At 29.3% G+C, this 18285-nt stretch overlaps 1 protein-coding gene across 1 annotated transcript in view; it reads left to right on the forward strand.

The window, feature by feature from the left end:
- The window catches only part of LOC113368104 (dual specificity protein phosphatase 15-like), a 35392-nt gene that overhangs the window by 13378 nt on the left and 3729 nt on the right, over positions 1-18285 (forward strand). Inside the window, exons 2-7 of the mRNA XM_026609667.1 lie at positions 4195-4311; positions 6298-6422; positions 13260-13431; positions 13547-13700; positions 15689-16037; positions 16484-16521. Coding sequence (XP_026465452.1) covers positions 4195-4311; positions 6298-6422; positions 13260-13431; positions 13547-13700; positions 15689-16037; positions 16484-16521 — 955 coding nt within the window. The remainder of the gene's footprint in view (positions 1-4194; positions 4312-6297; positions 6423-13259; positions 13432-13546; positions 13701-15688; positions 16038-16483; positions 16522-18285) is intronic.

Here is an 18285-nt window from a genome sequence, read left to right on the forward strand (position 1 = left end):
ATATCTTATGGTGATGGAATATTTATAATTTACAGTTAACTCAATATGAAATTAATCATAGTGATCCTCACCAAACTATATGTTATTAATATATTAACAACCTAAAAAAAGCTTGGCCATATATGATTTTTTTGCTGTTGAATTACACGAAAAACTCGCGTTGATTGGTTAGTTTTGCGCTATGATTTACCTAATCTGGTTAATTTATGCAAAAGTTTCAAAAAATATAAGGTCTTAAAGCAACACGGTATACTTATAAACCATCACGTAAATTAATATACTGATTTTTTACATCACATTGTCACATGAGATTTGAACATAAACAATAATGTTTATTGAATTATTGGTAAGAAAAATGTACTTTAGAAATTATAATTGACAAAAAGCAACTTATTTATTATTTTTTTCTGAATTTTTTATACTGTTTACGCTAAGACCATAAATGAATGACAAAGGTAGGATATCAAGTAGGATATTAAAAAGTATAGGATAGGACATTATATACATACACACACACATATATATATATATTGAATTTATTCGATTTAAATAAGTAAAAACTTTCACTAGCTGTTCTTTTAAACCATCGAGTTTTTTCGAGTTTGAATACCCAAATGATAGATTGCATTTTACAGATCCGACGTATGCGATTTGATTGGTTTTGCAAGTGGTTGCTTTTCGTTTGAACTCGAATCAATTCTAGTCGTCAAAAATACCGTTGAAGTACAAAATATATGTTGAATCTAAATCGAAATTTCATCTCGAGCACAAGATAATATTTATACGAAATAGGATCGCGCAGTAGAGGTAGAAAAATATTAGATTTTTGGAAATTTTATTATTCGAAGAATTTCGAAGAACCTCTATAAAAGCTCACATCTGGGTGGGGTAAAAAGAAACAACTGAACCATCACCTTGGCAAAGAAATATATATCAAATATAAAAGTAAATTGAGTTAAATAAATCAATTTTACAAGAGATAAATTAAATAAATAGTTATTCGAACTCTGCTGATGAATATTTTTGAAATGCCAGATCAGTATGTTATGTCTGTAAAAATGCTCTCATGTAATTTATATTCGTAAAATGGCTCTAAAAATGAAATTAGACATTGGAACTAAAATTGAAATTAGGCATTAGACATTTGAGTTGAAAGGACCAGTTCACAAATTTTTGTAAAAAAGCAAAAAACACATTTCTATAAACATTTGTTGCTTGCTGATGTACGTTTCCCAGATTTAGACCCAAATATATGAAATTGGCCCAGAATTTTTATTTATAGTTAAAAATATTATTAAATATAATTATACCTAGCCAGAAATATAAACTTAATGTATAAAATATAGTATTGGAAAAAGTATTATACCATTGGCATTATTTTGTAAAAAATTATTTCATGATCATTTTTGATCTTTTACAAACAAAAAATCATCATAAAATTTATATTTTCTTATCTTTAAAATATAGTTATATGCTGTCTTACTAAACCATCAAAAATCTCATAACACAAGGACACTTCGTCATGCTTTTATTCGTTTTGCAGAATCGATATTTGTGAATTGTAGAACAGAAATACAACTATTCGCTGAAATATAAAGTAGATTGCGATTCGATGCATTTCCTGAACATTAATAACAACGAATGTCAATACGTATCTGTAATGTCATCGATTTTGTAACATGAAGGATCATCTGATCTGTTAGAATATTCGAATTCAAGTGTTCAGGAGAACTTGAATGAGAACAGTTTGCGAACTTAGAGAGATACTTGAAATAATTGATGATAGTTGAAATGAAATAATTGTATTAATAAATTACAGTAATAAGAGTAAATTCGGAATTGAAGCAATTGCTATTACATGAAGCTATTTAGCCATTTAAAATAAACTTATTTTCATTAAATTAGAAATTCGGCATGAACCACTTCGAAGTCTATATTATTTGGCTCAGATATTATATTTACTTTTTATATAACTAAAATAAAGTCCTTCAGGCATGACTATGTTATTTTGTACAATAATATTTTTTTTTAAATTTAAAGCATTTTAATATTTTATCAGATATCAACAGCTTTAATCAAAGTTTTAATCGAATTTCTACTTCATTATTAGAACTGTTAATTATAATTGAATATTGCTTTTTGTTTGAATAATCGATGCACATAAATTCAATTTAGATATTTGATTAAATAACTTAAACAATCTATGAGATTGGTACTATTATTTACACTAATATTGTAAATATTATTTATGATAATTATATTACTTCATAATACCTACTATACAAGAATAGAATTTTTACTTCAAGTTAAGTTAAAATACGTCATTATTTTATTTTGGTTGGTTTGTATTTTAATTTTAATTGTATAAATTATGAATTTCTTATCTTCCCTATAAAGAAGTTTATATTCTCGATTTGCTAATGTTTTGTTTTGTTTTCTCGTTTTTTGTATTCATACCGAATCGTTTGACACTAAAACTGTAAAAAGAAGGTGTGGGAATATGTATGTGAGCCTAAATATGATCTGTTGTCGATGTTTTCTCAAAAAACGGTTATACCAAATTCAAAATTTTAAAAATTTCGAAATTGATGTAACCGTGCAAATTTCATTTGATGAATCACGTAAGGCCTCGAGTTTTTTTTTGTTTTTTTTTGCGATTATTGGGCCAGCAGATTTTTATAGTTATTATTCAAAGGCAAAATTTCAACGCGGAAAATTATGAGACGATGTTAATGCTGTTTTTTAGTTTAATTACAAAAATAAGGAGATACTCTGTGAATATTCCGTTATGTATTTATACTGATCACCATAAACTTTGATTATTTTTTTATTATTACTATTTATTCATTATAGACAATTAGAAAATTCAAATTTCTATACGCTTATGTGATTCATAAATATGTCATGTAGGGGTCTCCTCCACTGAGAAAATGCCCCTATAGATAAAAAGCTATGTTAGTAAAATGAACCTAGCCATTTTTGAGCAATCAGCTTGGAGAAGGTTCTTTGATTAATAGTATTGCTAGATTTTGATGTTGACCTAATTTCGTATAGTATGAGTTTATAATTAAATGTGATGAATAAATGAAGCCTAAATGATGCAATTACAAATATTATACATTTATTTCAAAGATATTTTTTATGCATCAATAAAAATATACAATATTTTGACAATGAGCTAGACTTCATGCCTTTAAAGAGTTTATTTCCAATGAGTCATCGTATGGCAATTTTTTCATCTTTGAGCAGGATATTCCTCACTCAATTGGTTTGAATATTTGTTCGGGTGACCAGATAATTTTTTGTGGTATTTTTTTACTTTTGTCTTTCATTACTTCATTAATAGTTCCTATTTTCAAGTAAAGTGTCGTTCACAATGCATCTTCATATTTTTGATTGTGCTCTTTGTATTAGTTTTAAATTTTAATTACTTACGCACGCCCATAGTTCATTTCCGTATGTCCAGATTAGAATTATTATTGCTTTATATAATAGGAGTTTGTATTTCATGAGTTATTATATCTCACCTAGTTTTATAAATTAATTTAGTCAAATACGACCATGATCAACAAGAATAATTATCTGTTACTTAATTTGTCCAGATTATTTAGGACGACGCCACATCTTTACTACCTATATTATATTCTACCCTTTTTTATAATTTTATTTGAATAGCGATCAGAACTTATGAGTTCTATGAGCTGTTATGATTAAGATCTACGTTTGTTTTATTACAGATGGCAGCCCAAACAGTTGTCACATCTCTGTATGATAAATTTTTATTACAATCTCTGTAATAGGGAAAGTATGATGCAACAATGCCGGGTGAGGGCTATTTTCACTTGGAAACATATTGCTATCTATATTTCCAAGTGAAAATTGTTGTCAATGTTGCCTGGCAACAGGCTGCTCGAAGTGGGTATCGAACCCGGGATCTCTGAAACAAGTCCCGTCGTTCTTAACCGCTTACCTACGGGCGATCCCATATCCTACCTAGTTTTGTAAATTAATTTAGTCAAATACCACCACAATCAAAAAGAATAATCAGTGTAATTTAATTTGTTCAGATTATTTAGAACACGTGCCCCATCTTCACTTATGTTATAAATGTATATCCTCCTATGTATATATATATAATTTAATACGTGCCTTCGCATCTAATCAGGAATCTAATCGGATGACGTTGTTTTGCAGGTTTTGCCTGGTCTGTACGTGGGCAACTATCGTGACTCGAAGGATCCCGCCCAGCTGGAGCGACATCGAATAACACACATCGTCGCCATACACGACGGGGCCAGGAGGCAGCATCTCGTAAGTAGAAAACTATTAAACTACTATAAAATAATACGGCATGTTAGCCTGTCTGTATGACATTAGGGGAAGTACGGACAGTATGACATGATTTTTCTTCATTTTATGATATTATAATCGGTCTTAACAGCTATCAGAACCTTCAATCCTATTACTTACTTCAAGGGTTGATCCATCCATTTGATGATTTTATTATTATAATTGATCTAAAAGGGTTGACTTTTAATGGTGCAGCAATGCCGGGTGAGGGCTATTTTCACTTCGAAATATATTGCTATATATATTTCTAACCCGGGATTTCTAAATCAAGTCCCGTCGCTCTTTACCGCGGCGAGCTCACAAGTAAGATAGTCTTTTAATTAATAGGATCTGTAATATTTTATTTGTTAAGCAAAAAAGCAACTAGTTACAAAAACCATGTTGTCTATATAGTACAGACAAAATTACATATAGGTTAAGAATATACTGAGATACTAATTTTTAAGAATATAGTTTACAAATGAATCATTTGGTCCTTTTGGGCGCATCAGCACAAAATGAGCCTAAAGGGAACAATTTTATACAGTGTATCCTATCTTGAGCAGAATGTGAAGAGAGACTTTTGCAATAATTAGTGTTTCTATTTTTTGCCATTTATCGGTCTGTTTTTAGGGATAGTTAGAGTAGAAGTTAAAGAAGCTTGACAGGTTTCAATTTTTTCTTTTTGGCAGCGAATGAACTGTCTTGTAGTACTTACCAAATAGTACTAGGTCATTTTGTTCATTGTATAAGTATGTAATTTTGTCCTAAAGAAAAAAAATGAACTAGTGGTGAATGGTATCGTTTTAAGGAAAATGCTGGAACTTCTCGTACCATAATGAAATACATAGTCGAAAAATCTTAAATGTTTTTAAATAGGTCATTATAAATACTAATAGTTTCTTCATACTCACTATACAAGCAAAATGTTCTTTGTATCATTCGAATTGCATGCTGCGTTTCCTCAAAAACTGAAATTTTAGCACATTTTGCTCCATATTTCCGAAAGTTCTGAACCTGTCTTTGCCAAAAAGTCGGTGTCTTTCATCAATAGGAATCGAATGAATTTAAACCTTTCAAATCGGTTATTCCGGGCGCCCAAAATTGTCGACGAAATATTTCAGACACACAAAACACAAACACACACAACCATTTTTTCTGTGGCATGCCAAAATGTACAGAAGCCTCTGAAGAGTAAAGATTTGCAAAAATTTTTCGAATTTCAGAATTTTAGACGATTACTATAACTCACGACAAGTATTTGTATAATTACATAAAATGCTTATGTATAAAAGGGAGGCTCATAATATAACACTGAATAATGTAGAAGTGTATTCGTTATCAATTTTATTAAAATATATAATTTATATACCGGTTTCATTGAAGTGACGAAGTGTAATTTATATGCGACATTCTGAAGAAAATGTAAATGTTATTCGGCCAAAATTGCAAATGACTACGTTTATACAATATAATGAGTTTTGTACAATATTAAATAAAATCATTTGCATAATGTTGACATTCTCGGAAGCAGGGTGCTATAAATACAATAGATAAAAGGTGGCATAAAAAAGTACTGATTGCTTTGTATTTTTAATTTATATCTGAAACAAAGGTCGATGATACACGCTTTGAGCAACCTGATGTCAAGTGGTAGAGGCATGGGATTTTACTTGAAAATATAATAATAAAAATAATAAACGAAGGTCCTTAGTATGTGACTACCAGAAAATCAATGATTATTAGTATTATATCGGACATGTGATAAAAAAATAGATTAGTCAATTTTTAAAAAAAAAATTATAGCGATATTTAGCATGGGAAAGTTCCAATTACACCTATGGGTTGATCAGTGTATAGTTTGGCATGGCGTTGCTATTAAAAAAAAATTTTGTATATTAGCACAGGGCCTTAACAGGAAAATGTGTCATTAATAGAATATTTTATCAAGAATCCTTTTTATTTCAGGATATGCATTATCTGTGTGTGATTGCTTCGGATTCGCCGGGGCAGAATCTCTCGCAATATTTTCCATTATGCAACGATTTCATTCATGCGGCCAGACTCAGAGATGGAAATGTTCTTATTCATTGGTAAGTCTAATATTATATAAATTCACGCCATATACACAAAACTACGGACACATATAAATACACATATGACAATAATTTTAGAGCAGTTAGATTATTATATTGCTACAATCTCCATAGCACTTAAACTTCTTGCAAATCGCGAAATTCTAAAGTTTCTTAAATAGAAAATTAAGGCGAAGAAGTATCATGAATTGATAGTAAAGTTATTCGAGCATGCGTACTTTTGATTGTTAAAATGTTTAAGTATTTCTGCAAGAATTGTAGAATTTGTTTTGTAAGATGACAACAACGTAGAAGAGCGAAATAATTCTGACTCGCTATTTACAAAGAATATTGCAATTCAATACTTTATTTGTAGCACGATTTTCTTTAATATATTGAATACTTGACTTACCAAATTTTCTATCTTATTTGTTTTCTAAAACAATTTGAAGCACATATATATCTACTATTGATTACAAATGGCACCTTGATTCCAAAAATAAAATGAACACATATTTTTCATATGAATCAATTTAAAATGTAACTGTAGAACGTTAAAATTGTGAAATGAACGCTATTGTGTTCCGTTTTCAGTCATAATAGTTTTGAGTAACATAATATGAATGAAAATAGACATTTTCAAAAGACAACTTCTAATTGTATAAGCTATATTATTAATGAAATTATTCTTAGTGTTATAAGAACGTTGAGAAATGTAACTGGATTATCTCAATCGCGTCTAATAAAATTTAATCAACAGCGTTTGATTGCATCATCAAATTATCTCATTATATATAAAGCTGATAAACTTTAAATATTATTAAACAACTCAGGTTTATATCAGAAATTCTGACTCACTATAAGTTATACTGTGACTAGAAATATAAGATTAGCATGTTTATTACAAACTTTTGATATGTTATGAGGAAAGTTTTTGAAATTGGTCATAAAATCAAGGTATCAAGAAATCTAAATTATCTTTAATTATATGTTCATAGGTTATTAATATATCATTAATACCGAAATAAAGTTCTAATTAAAAGAACATTAGCTTGTTTTCGTGACCTGATCGGCTATAGATTATAAATAAAGTGACTACATAGAGTAATGATATGTTAGCAACAATTATATGTGGGAATAATTCTGAAAATTTGTGCAGCATATTTCAAGTCATATCTCAATTTTAATATTTGTTTAATATTTACACTTTGTATTAATAGGGGCGACCATTAATTATGTGTTTTGACAAAAAATCACGTGAAGAAAGGAGGGGTATAGCAAAATATCACGTGTATTTATTTTTACGTAAATTCTTTTTAAAAAAATCCAAACATTTTCAAAAAAAAATTAAAAAAATTCTCTTAATTAAAGACGTTATGTTTGATGCGGGAGGTGTGTATCACCAAGGGTGAGGGGGGTCCAAAAATTCTTACAAAAAATTATCACGTGATTAATGGACCCTCCCTATTTATTTAATTTAATTAATTGATATATGAAAAGTTTTTGTTATTACTAACATCCCTTACATAACAACGTTATAGTACTTTTGATGTCTAGTGCATTACCATATTATTATTTGGGTCTACGTTATATTATCTGCGGAATAATTTAAGTAGATTCATATGCAGCAACATTTCAATTTTGCAGATTTGTATGATTAAATTTCCATTCAAAGCATAAATGCAAGTTGAGTCCAGATTAGCACGACAAACTTGGTTAATTAGACGAGTATTACATTAGGCGGCGTGGCGTGTGTGACGGCTCCACCAGGTCGCATTTTCCCATTTATTCATGTTATCAAACGTATCACGCGAGAAACAGGACAGATTTAAATTTTTAACTAGGTTTTTCCATATTTCATTATATAAACACACATTATATATTCATCACGAGCCAAATATTTTAATCAACAGAACAAACATAATTTTGGTAATGGTAATTTATAATTCATATTTGTATTTAGAGAGTCAAATCAATTAGTGTCGATTAGATCATAGTCGCTCCATAGTTACGCTAATTATTAACTTTCCGTACGGTAAGTTATAGTAATCGCAAAAAAATCGAAAATGAAGATTTTTGTACATCTTTACGTTTTACAGGTTTCTGATCATTTTGGCATATCTTAAAAAAAATGGATTTTGTGTGTGTATTGGATAAAATTTTTGTCCACGATTTTGGGCGCATGGATCAACCAATTTGAATGATTTAAAAAACATTGGATTCCTGTTGATGGGAAGGCGTGATGATTAGTTTTTGGCGGAGACAGATCCAGCTGTTTCGGAGATACGGGACAAAAAGTGCCAAAAATAGTATTTCAGTTTTTGAAATGCGCCCGATTTGAATAATTACTTATATTGACAAAATGAAGAACTGATTAAATTTGTGTGGTGCATGGTATCGTGTCTTAAGGCAAATTGCTGGAACTTTCCGTACCAGAATTAATATCCGAGTAAAAAAACAATAAATATTGATCAATGATTAATAACAATTGTTTTAAACATTTTCAAAGATATAATTATAATTGCAGTGACGCTCAAAATACTTAAAAATGTTTACATTAAGAAGCGATGCCGAATGAATCCATCTAATTATGAAGATATATTTCTTACGATTAAAGTAAAAATATATGAAGTATATACATTTTTAAACTGAATTATAAATTTAAAATCTATATTTTAAGTATAAAACTTTGCATATTTTTGAAAATTTAGAAAAAAAATCTGAAAATTTTGAAATTTTTTTGAACTTATAATGGGACCTTAAAAATTAAAAATTTTAATACGGAACCCAAAATTTTAACAAAATTAGTACTCATATTTGAAATCATTATATAATATCTGATAATTTGATGTGCATATGTCTAATGATCATTTAAGACCGCCAAGTATCACACTTTTTTTACAGTTTCTTCTGTATCTACGAAACCGCTGTCCTGCCTTCCCAAAAAAAGTATGAGTATTAAAATAATTCTTTTATGATGTAATTTTTTGCTATATGCCCTACATTTAATTTCCAGTTTGTTTGGGCTGCCCTACCAACCGAGCAGTCATCAAAAAAGTGAAGATTTTTTTTGCTTATTTTAAACACTGCAAAACTTTGAAAGGGAAAGCCAATAGAGTAATTGCAATAAAATGTCTATAGCATTTTACTAACTTTATATTTGATATACACTATAAGTTTTATCGAAATCCCAGCTTCTAAGATATTACGGCCAAAAAAAAATTAGTGAATTTGATCAGGATATTTTTCGAGTTTTGATCGAATTTAACCCGGAAAATATATGAGTATTTAAATAGTTTTTTTTGACGTTATTTTTTTTGCTATATGTCCTACATTTAATTTCTAGTTTTGGCCCTTCTACATGCCGAGAAATCGTCAAAAAATTGAAGATTTTTTGCTCATTTTAAACACTACATATATATTTATTTATATATTTGTTTTACAAAACCAGGTTCTCCGTTTTTTTTAATTTTGAAGTTATTTTGAAGGTATTTTATTTGAGTTGCATTTTGTTTCCCGCTAGAGAAATATGCTTTAAAGAACATTTCCGGAGACAAGGGCATCTCTGACGTGTACTAAACTTGCATATTTGAAGAGAGGAGATAGCTTTCTACATAACATAGTGGAGCTGGATTTTGCACTGTAATGCCTGAATAAACAACCATGAATAATCGCTTAACTTGTTTTGCTAAAATTCTAGGAATACATTGTCTTAAATTATACACATAATCGATATCTCAATGAGTTTTGAATCGTTTTTTTCTTATCCCTAATGGAAAAGATCAGTATGTTAAAAGTCAAATTGGACCTTTGTACTCGTATTTTACGCCTTTGTAATACTCTGGCGTTTTTAAAATATTTTTAAAAACAGACAAATTCAATGCATTGCATGAACAACCTACTAATTAACGTATATTATATGTATATGTTTTCTAAGCTAATATATTGTAGTCAACACAAGCTTCGTACTATGTCATAAACTCATTAATAACTAAGAGGAATTACACCTCATATTTTCCTCCTGTTACGGTAACTCTGACAGTTAAATTTGACGTTGAAATTGAAATATTCAGAAAACTTGTTACTAGAGCAATGATGCATAAAATGAAATAATGCTTTGGTACTTTAATTTAAACTGCAGTCGATATTAATTTCCATATCTATTTTTAGAGGCGCCAGTATGTACGTGCTCTGGTGTTCGCATCTTAGTTTTTGCATTTTTCAATATTATGCGGAGTGTGTTTGGAATTGAGAGAGAACATATTTTATGCAATTCTAAGAATCTTTTAGACTGAGTTTATAAAACTTTTTGCAGTTTTGTGAACTGCATATTGGAACTATGGCGTTTTTTTCTTCCAAATATGCAGTAAAAATTATAGGAAGTTCTTAATATGATTAGGTGTAAAAGGCTTGAATAATAATTTCATTTTTAAAAAGGGAGGTAGCGCTTGTTATCACAAAAATATCTAAAATGAAAATTATGTAGTCAATGTCTATAGATCAGATATCAATCTTGACAACACTATAGCAAATTTATATTGGCCTTAATCAATAAAGTTTGCTCTATCTTGTCATAGAAGCAATCTCCATTACTTTTGAAAATGTATTCTGTACTGTACATGTGTGGAAAATAATTTTATGAAGTTTGAAAATTAATTTTGTATTTGCAGAATTATAATTTGTTTTATTTTTTTTTTATAAAATTTCAGTCTCTGAATAAAATATATTGACTGAAATTAAAATATTCAAGAATTTTATACACCGAGTATAATGTTTCTTTTTCTTATAAAAATTTCGAATAATTAACTCGTATTTTATGCAATAACGGTGTAATCGATTCATTAAGCTGTGCAAGTCTCAAAGACTGAATAACATTTTCCGAACTGTGCTAACGTGGAACTTTGCCAACGTTAATTATCTTAAATCTATAGGCCATGTCGTAATATTAAATCACTCATTATTACATAGAAGTCATTAAAATTAAGATTCAGTTTTAATCAATGATATGGTTTCCATTGACACGGAAAGAAGAATTAGAGACAATTATATTTATTTTAGAATGAATTTTTATCTAAATCCTTAACATTTGACATTTCGTAATTTACATGGTTGCCGTACCAATCGCATTAACTCGTTTCAAATGACGACATCGTTGGCCAATGACGAATTAGTATTTGGCGTAACGCATTTCCGTTGCATTTTTGCTAAGTTACACACTAGTCGCGCCTCAAGACTTTTACTTAAAATGTATGTAAAATATTTTAAATATCATCTGTTTCATATTAATCGAATTAACTTGTTTGCATCAATGACATTATTGGCCAATGACAAAATCAGTATTTGGCGTAACGCATTTCCGTTTCATTTTTGCTGAGTTATACCCTGGTCGCGCCTAAAGAAGTTTTACTTCAAAAATTTATGATAAACTAGATGAACCGACAGACGTTGTCCTGTACCCATGTCTACAATCTTTTAATATAATATACTAATATTTACCGTTTACCTAAAAATAATAATTATTGTTTTTTAAATTACTCTACACGCCAAAATGCATGTACGTTTATAATATGAGTGATGTTAAATGTATAACTGCTTTAAATAAAATGATGAGTCTCAATTACCGCACTATATTGCAAATTGAAATCTTTTAAACGGTATAACATAACCATAACCATAGCATAACACTGGTACTTTGAGTTGGATTAAATTAATTTAATTTTTTATTATTTAAGATGTCCAAAATTGCCATCTTAAACTTCTTCTAATCGATATCGTGAGAGCCGAATTGTATGCATTCATCTTTCCAATTTGTTGTTATAAAGTAAATTTTTAGGAATTTTAAAAATATTGTGGAAAGGTTAGTAAAAGATGCAAAGAAATTATATATTGAAAAAAAAAACTATGTTCAAAATTTAATATCCGAATTTTGTGTTGGCGCTCCCTAAGTCATGCGCTCGTATTTTTTGCATGTATCGCATTACAGGTAGGACCGGCCTTGATTAATACTTAATTTCATATTTTAAGTGAATTAATTTGTCATATCCTGTTCATATGTATATCATTCAATCTGCCATCGTGTCATCTGGATTTTATATTATTTATAATTTTTTTTATCTCAGCTGCTTTTTGGAAATAATAATGTAGACATTCCATTTTTCTCTTATTCATAATCATAAATTTATACATATTCTAATATCGTCTAGGTTCATAAGTGAATTGAAATTTTTGGCAGATGATAGTTTTCATTTGTTTTCAATGCAATTTTAGTTTTGCAATTTCTTCCATTTATTTCTACAATATTGCACATACATCCCAGTACTTTATAATCGCATACATCCTAGAAAATTTCTTTAACAAACTACAGAAAGATTTATCAAAATCCAAATAATCGTTTAGAAGGAGTATGCAGTGAGTGCTTGTAATTTAATATGAACTTTATATAATAGCAATAAAGCTCAAATTGATTCTACGTTATAGTTTGGAAACGTTTGTATGAGAAAAAGAAAAGGGGTGTTTTTAGGGGTTCTCCCGCAATTATTCGATTTTTGGACTTCAACGAACATTTTAAAAAAATAATTGGCCAAATTGGTCCAGGCGTTGTTGGGTTATGCGCTTACTAACACATTTTGCGATTCATTTTTATATAATTATAAGATATTTTACATATCTGTTTCATATTAATCGCATTAACTTGTTTGCATCAACAACATTATTGGCCAATCACGAATCAGTATTTGGCGTAACGCATTTTCGTTGCTTTGAGTTACACTCTAATCGCGCTTAAAGAAGTTTTACTTCAAAAATCTATGATAAATGTTTTAAATATCATATCTTTCATACTATATTATTTTTTAGTCTGGCAGGCATGTCACGCAGTGTGACGGTTGCAGTAGCTTACATTATGAGCGTCACGAATCTCTCTTGGAAAGAAGCCTTAAAAGTGGTACGCGCCGGCAGAGCTGTCGCGAATCCAAATCAAGGTTTCCAGAAACAACTGCAAGACTTTGAACAGAAAATGCTTGCAGAGGTAATAAATAAAACATTAAGATGTTTTATACGTACAATTGTTTTTGCCACATTTTCCACTACAAATGTAAAATATTAAATTGGTATATGATATTAATGGTGGTGATTATTTAAAGGAACGCCGCAGGCTTAAAGAGCGTTACCCCAGTTTGGCGTTGGAGGCATCCGACCGCGATAACTGCGCGATTATGCTGGACTCTTACCAAAGTTTACTTTCCGCAAGGCATATCTGCGAAGGACAGTGTCCCATGGGTCAACCCTGCCCTACAGGTAAATCATAAACATATTACCTTCCAATAGGGTTTATACAAAACCGACATTTTTGGAAAACGGTTTTCCTAAAATGTCGTATTCCTAGGTTTCGAGTTTTGAACAAATTTTAATAGAAAATTTAGAGTGATTAAAAACTGATATTATTTACTATTCAACTTTATTGATAATAATTTTTTATACAACTTTGTTAATTAAAAAAAAATGAACAGGTTTAAATAAATTTGAATACAATTAATTATACGTTGTTCATACATTTAAAACTTGTATTTTCTATTAAGAAAACGGTTTTCGAATTCCATAATTTTCTCCTCTATAAAAAAAATTATATATGACTTTATATTGGCATCGTGCCTTGAAGCAAATTGCTGGAACTTCGCGTACCAAAAATATTTTTTTTCAAAAAAGGTTAAATTTTTTTTTAAACTTTGAAAAAATTAGATTTTTGAGAAATTTTAAATTTTTGAAAATAATTGACTTTTTTTTTAAAAAAAAGGACTTTTTGAAAAAAATGTTTACTTTATTTTGAAATATTTTGGGAATTTGAACATTTTTGTAAAGCTATCGTACTGCTGCATAGAGACGAAATATCGAAGCGCGTAAGCGTCGCGTCGCCGTCTAACGGACAAACGATGTTACCGCACTCATAGAAATGTAAACAAAATTTATACGTATTATTAAAATCTCTATAAAATATCTGATAATTTAATGTGCTTATGTCTAATGATCATTTTTCACCGCCAAATGGCATTTTGTTTTACTTTTTTTACTAGATCTCCGAAACCGCTAGACCTGCCTCCTCAAAAATTTAATCAGTTTTTTATCTCGTCGATACAAGTAAAATGTTTTTTGAGTTATAAAAATCGGACGCTCCGTTCTTTTAAAAATTGAGCTATTGTTTTTAGCACTTTTTGCCCCGTATCTTCGGAATGGCTAGACCTGCCTTTGCCAAAAACTAATCAGCACGTTATCTTATCAATAGGGATCGAATGTTTTTTGAATTATCCAAATCGGTCGATCCGTATTCCGGAAATTGTCAAGAAAAATTTGTATCCGCACTCACATACACACATACACACGTACACATTCATTCATTTTTTTAAGGTTTGCCAAAATATTCAGAAACCTCTGAAACGTAAAAATATATAAAAAAATTCATTTTCGATTTTTTTGCGATTATTATAACTTACCCTACGGGAAATTAATAATTAGTCTTCAACTGTTATTTTAATGTCATTATCGGACTTTTGTTTCTTATTTGAATCAATGGTGATATTATTTACTAGTAATGATTGGGCAATGATTTCTTTTCTTTCAATTCTTTTATTTTTAGTAAAAATAATTTATCTGTTTTTTTGCCGGTTTTAATGCATGCGTATGAACATAAATAGACTGCATTATACCAAATTAACATCTTTTAAAATTTCTGTCCTTTTGACTGTTTCAAGGTGATTTTGAAAGGATTTGTTTGGCATATAGCTGATGTAGTTGGGCGTAAATTTTAGGCTAAGAATATTAAAAAAATGTATCTTATCTGATCTCGGCTGTTTGCGCCGCATCGACCATGTCGCATTTAACAACAAAAAATTATTTGTTCATCACATCCTTATTCAAGAAATATTTTATTTCAATTTAATTTAAAGTTTTAATGTTGAAATACGTCGTATGTAAAACTAAATCATCAAAGCAATACATCAATTAAAAAATTGTAGAAAATTATATCATCTTTATTATTCCTAAACTTTTCGACATATAATCTCATGTCATCTTCAGTGGAATATAAATTGGAAAGTTCCTAATCAACTGTTATTAGTAATAATAATTCACAACAACACTGCAACACTATTTCAAGTCAATTCAAATAGTATTCTTTATATATAATAATACATGAGAAAATCATAAAGCTAGTCATCGACTTATATTGCATATGAGATAATTATTCTGCTACAGAGTTTTTACTTAAGTTATCTCTGTAACTATTATTATAGGGGTATGTCGTACCGGTACCGGCAAACGTCTCTTCCGTCGTCGATCTTCGTCCGCCCGTCCCGGGCCACCAGCAACCACGTCCCGTTTACCAGCTTCAACTTCCAGATCTGCCGGCAACTCGCCCGCAACGTCCTCTAGACAAACACACACTTCTAGTAGCCTCACTACTATTTCTCAACAAAAGCAACTGATACAGCAACAGCTGATGCAGCAGCAGCAGCAACCATCTACTAGCAATACGAGTACCAGATTGCTGCCAAAGACACCGCCGTGTTCCTCGGAGCCGTCCAGTCCACGAAGACAAGCCACTGGAATAACTCGATCTGCCAGTACGATGAGCAACCAGAGGTAAAGGAGGATAGATGAAATAGTAATAATAAAAAATTATATTTTAATTAACATTATTTGTTTTGTTATCAAATAAAATCGTTCGCCTTTTGATGCTGTTATTGAAAAAAATGAACGCATGAATCTAGTAAATATTTGTAGGATTTGCAAACGGTTAAATCTTTTGTTTATCCTATCATGTTTGAAGAAAAATGATAGGTACAGTGAACTATTACAAATAGAGCAAAAAATTATAAATCTTTTTATTTATTTTTTTTTTTTTAATTTTTATTTTCAATAGCAATCAGAATACATGACTATTCTATGAGCTATCTTTTTATCATTCTCCAAATATAATTCGTATCTGTTTTTTTCGATCGTTTATTTATTACAAAAGTATAGGTATTAGTTATATATTAAGAAGAAATTTTTTTATGTGAAGTTGAACAAAAACTTATTATTTTCAGAGTTCGATCAAATCCTTCAGGATTATACTCGTATACAGGTAAGTTATTTTGTCTTTTTTTTACAATATATATATATATATATATATATATATATATTATATTTATACTGGATGACCCGGCAGACGTTAACGTCTACAATTTAAAAGTTCCAAATTTTTAATATCCTATCCTATACCTTTTATTATCCTATTTGATGTCCTGCCTTTGAGATTCATTTATGGTCTTGGCATAAGCAGTATAAGATATTCAGGAAAAAATAATATGGTATCTGCGGTAAAAGAACATTATCACACTTGATTTTACCACACAACGTAATTGCTTCAATAAAATTTAGTCTATAATTTTCATTATCTCGTACGATATATTAGTTGCTTTTTGGCAATTATAATTTCCCAAGTACATTTTTTTTACTAATAATTTAATAAACATTAATATTTATGTTCAAATCTTAGGTAAATTAATTTGTAAAATTTAGTTAATATGATCATTCTTCAATCTAAGATCAACTTGCTTAATATTCCATAACTAATGCCAAACAAATGAATTTTTGACACATGAAACAAAATTCTAAATCCTTTTTTTAATAAGTAGAGATATTTTTTTGTATTGTTAAATAATTTAGTAAAGTAATCCAAAATGCGATATGCATAAGCTTAAAAAACATTGTATTTTGGACTTATTGCGTTATTTATTAAACTGAATGATATAATTTCATCTGCCAAACATCTATACTGTTGGCTGTATCTCATATTATTTTAATTTCTGGCACATCTCAGCTTCTTTTCGGCAATAATAATGTAGACATTACATTTTTCTTGTATATTATATTCTAATATTATCTAGGCTCATAATTTCGGCTAAATTCAAATTTCAAGTGAATTGACATTCCAAGCAGATGGCAGTTCAAATATTTCCAATGTCCTACCACAATGATAAGTGTTTTTTGTAACTTTTGCTTCTACAATATTACTACAGTTTTATCGTTTATAAAATCTTAAAAATTGCCTTTGACAAGCTCTAAAAAGTATTATCAAAATCCGAATAACCGTTTAGGAGAAGTATCAAATCATACACCCGTACAGAAGAATTTTATATATAAGATAATAGTTTAATTTATACATCCGCAAAATATTTTAAATTATACTGTAACTAAATATATTATACGTGCATATAAATTGAACATTGATTGCAGTATGTAGTCTATGCATTTTTAGAAGGAACGTTCATCCAGATTAAAAGCAAACAACTCGGTCAAGGATAAGTTACCCCATGAATAATATTTTTATCATGTTATTGCGAAAAGATGATGTTTTTTGGATTATATAGTCCTAATTCAATTTAAGATTTATCGTATTACTACAACTTGCCTTATGGTGGTGTTTACTTATTCAAATAAATTGACCTAAATTGAATTTTCTTTGAGATGCATCTGTGCAATGAGAAAAACAAGGCTTCGAAGTAAACAAGTTAGTTTTATAAGTGCAGATTTTGAATTTATGGTTTATTAGATTATTTTTGTTAGTGATTTTATATTTTGATTGAAAGAGTAAAAGAATTATTACTATTATATTATAATCATATTCAAAATTTTAATATTACATTTATTAATTACTTAGTTAACTATTATTGACGAATATATCCGTCTTTTGGAATTGGCAAAATTTTGTGTTTTGGAGAGTATATACGCGAAAATAAAACATTGACAATGTGCTATTTAAATAAAAAATTTTGAAAGTAACAGAATTTATTCCGATATTTCAAGTTATTTAGAATATTTTCAGTATACAACTTCATAAAACAAA

Source organism: Ctenocephalides felis, unplaced genomic scaffold (genome assembly GCF_003426905.1).
Source record: "Ctenocephalides felis isolate EL2017-DRISC unplaced genomic scaffold, ASM342690v1 CF-g0.4_SCAFFOLD_01170, whole genome shotgun sequence".
In the NCBI taxonomy this organism is placed as follows: Eukaryota; Metazoa; Arthropoda; class Insecta; order Siphonaptera; family Pulicidae; genus Ctenocephalides; species Ctenocephalides felis.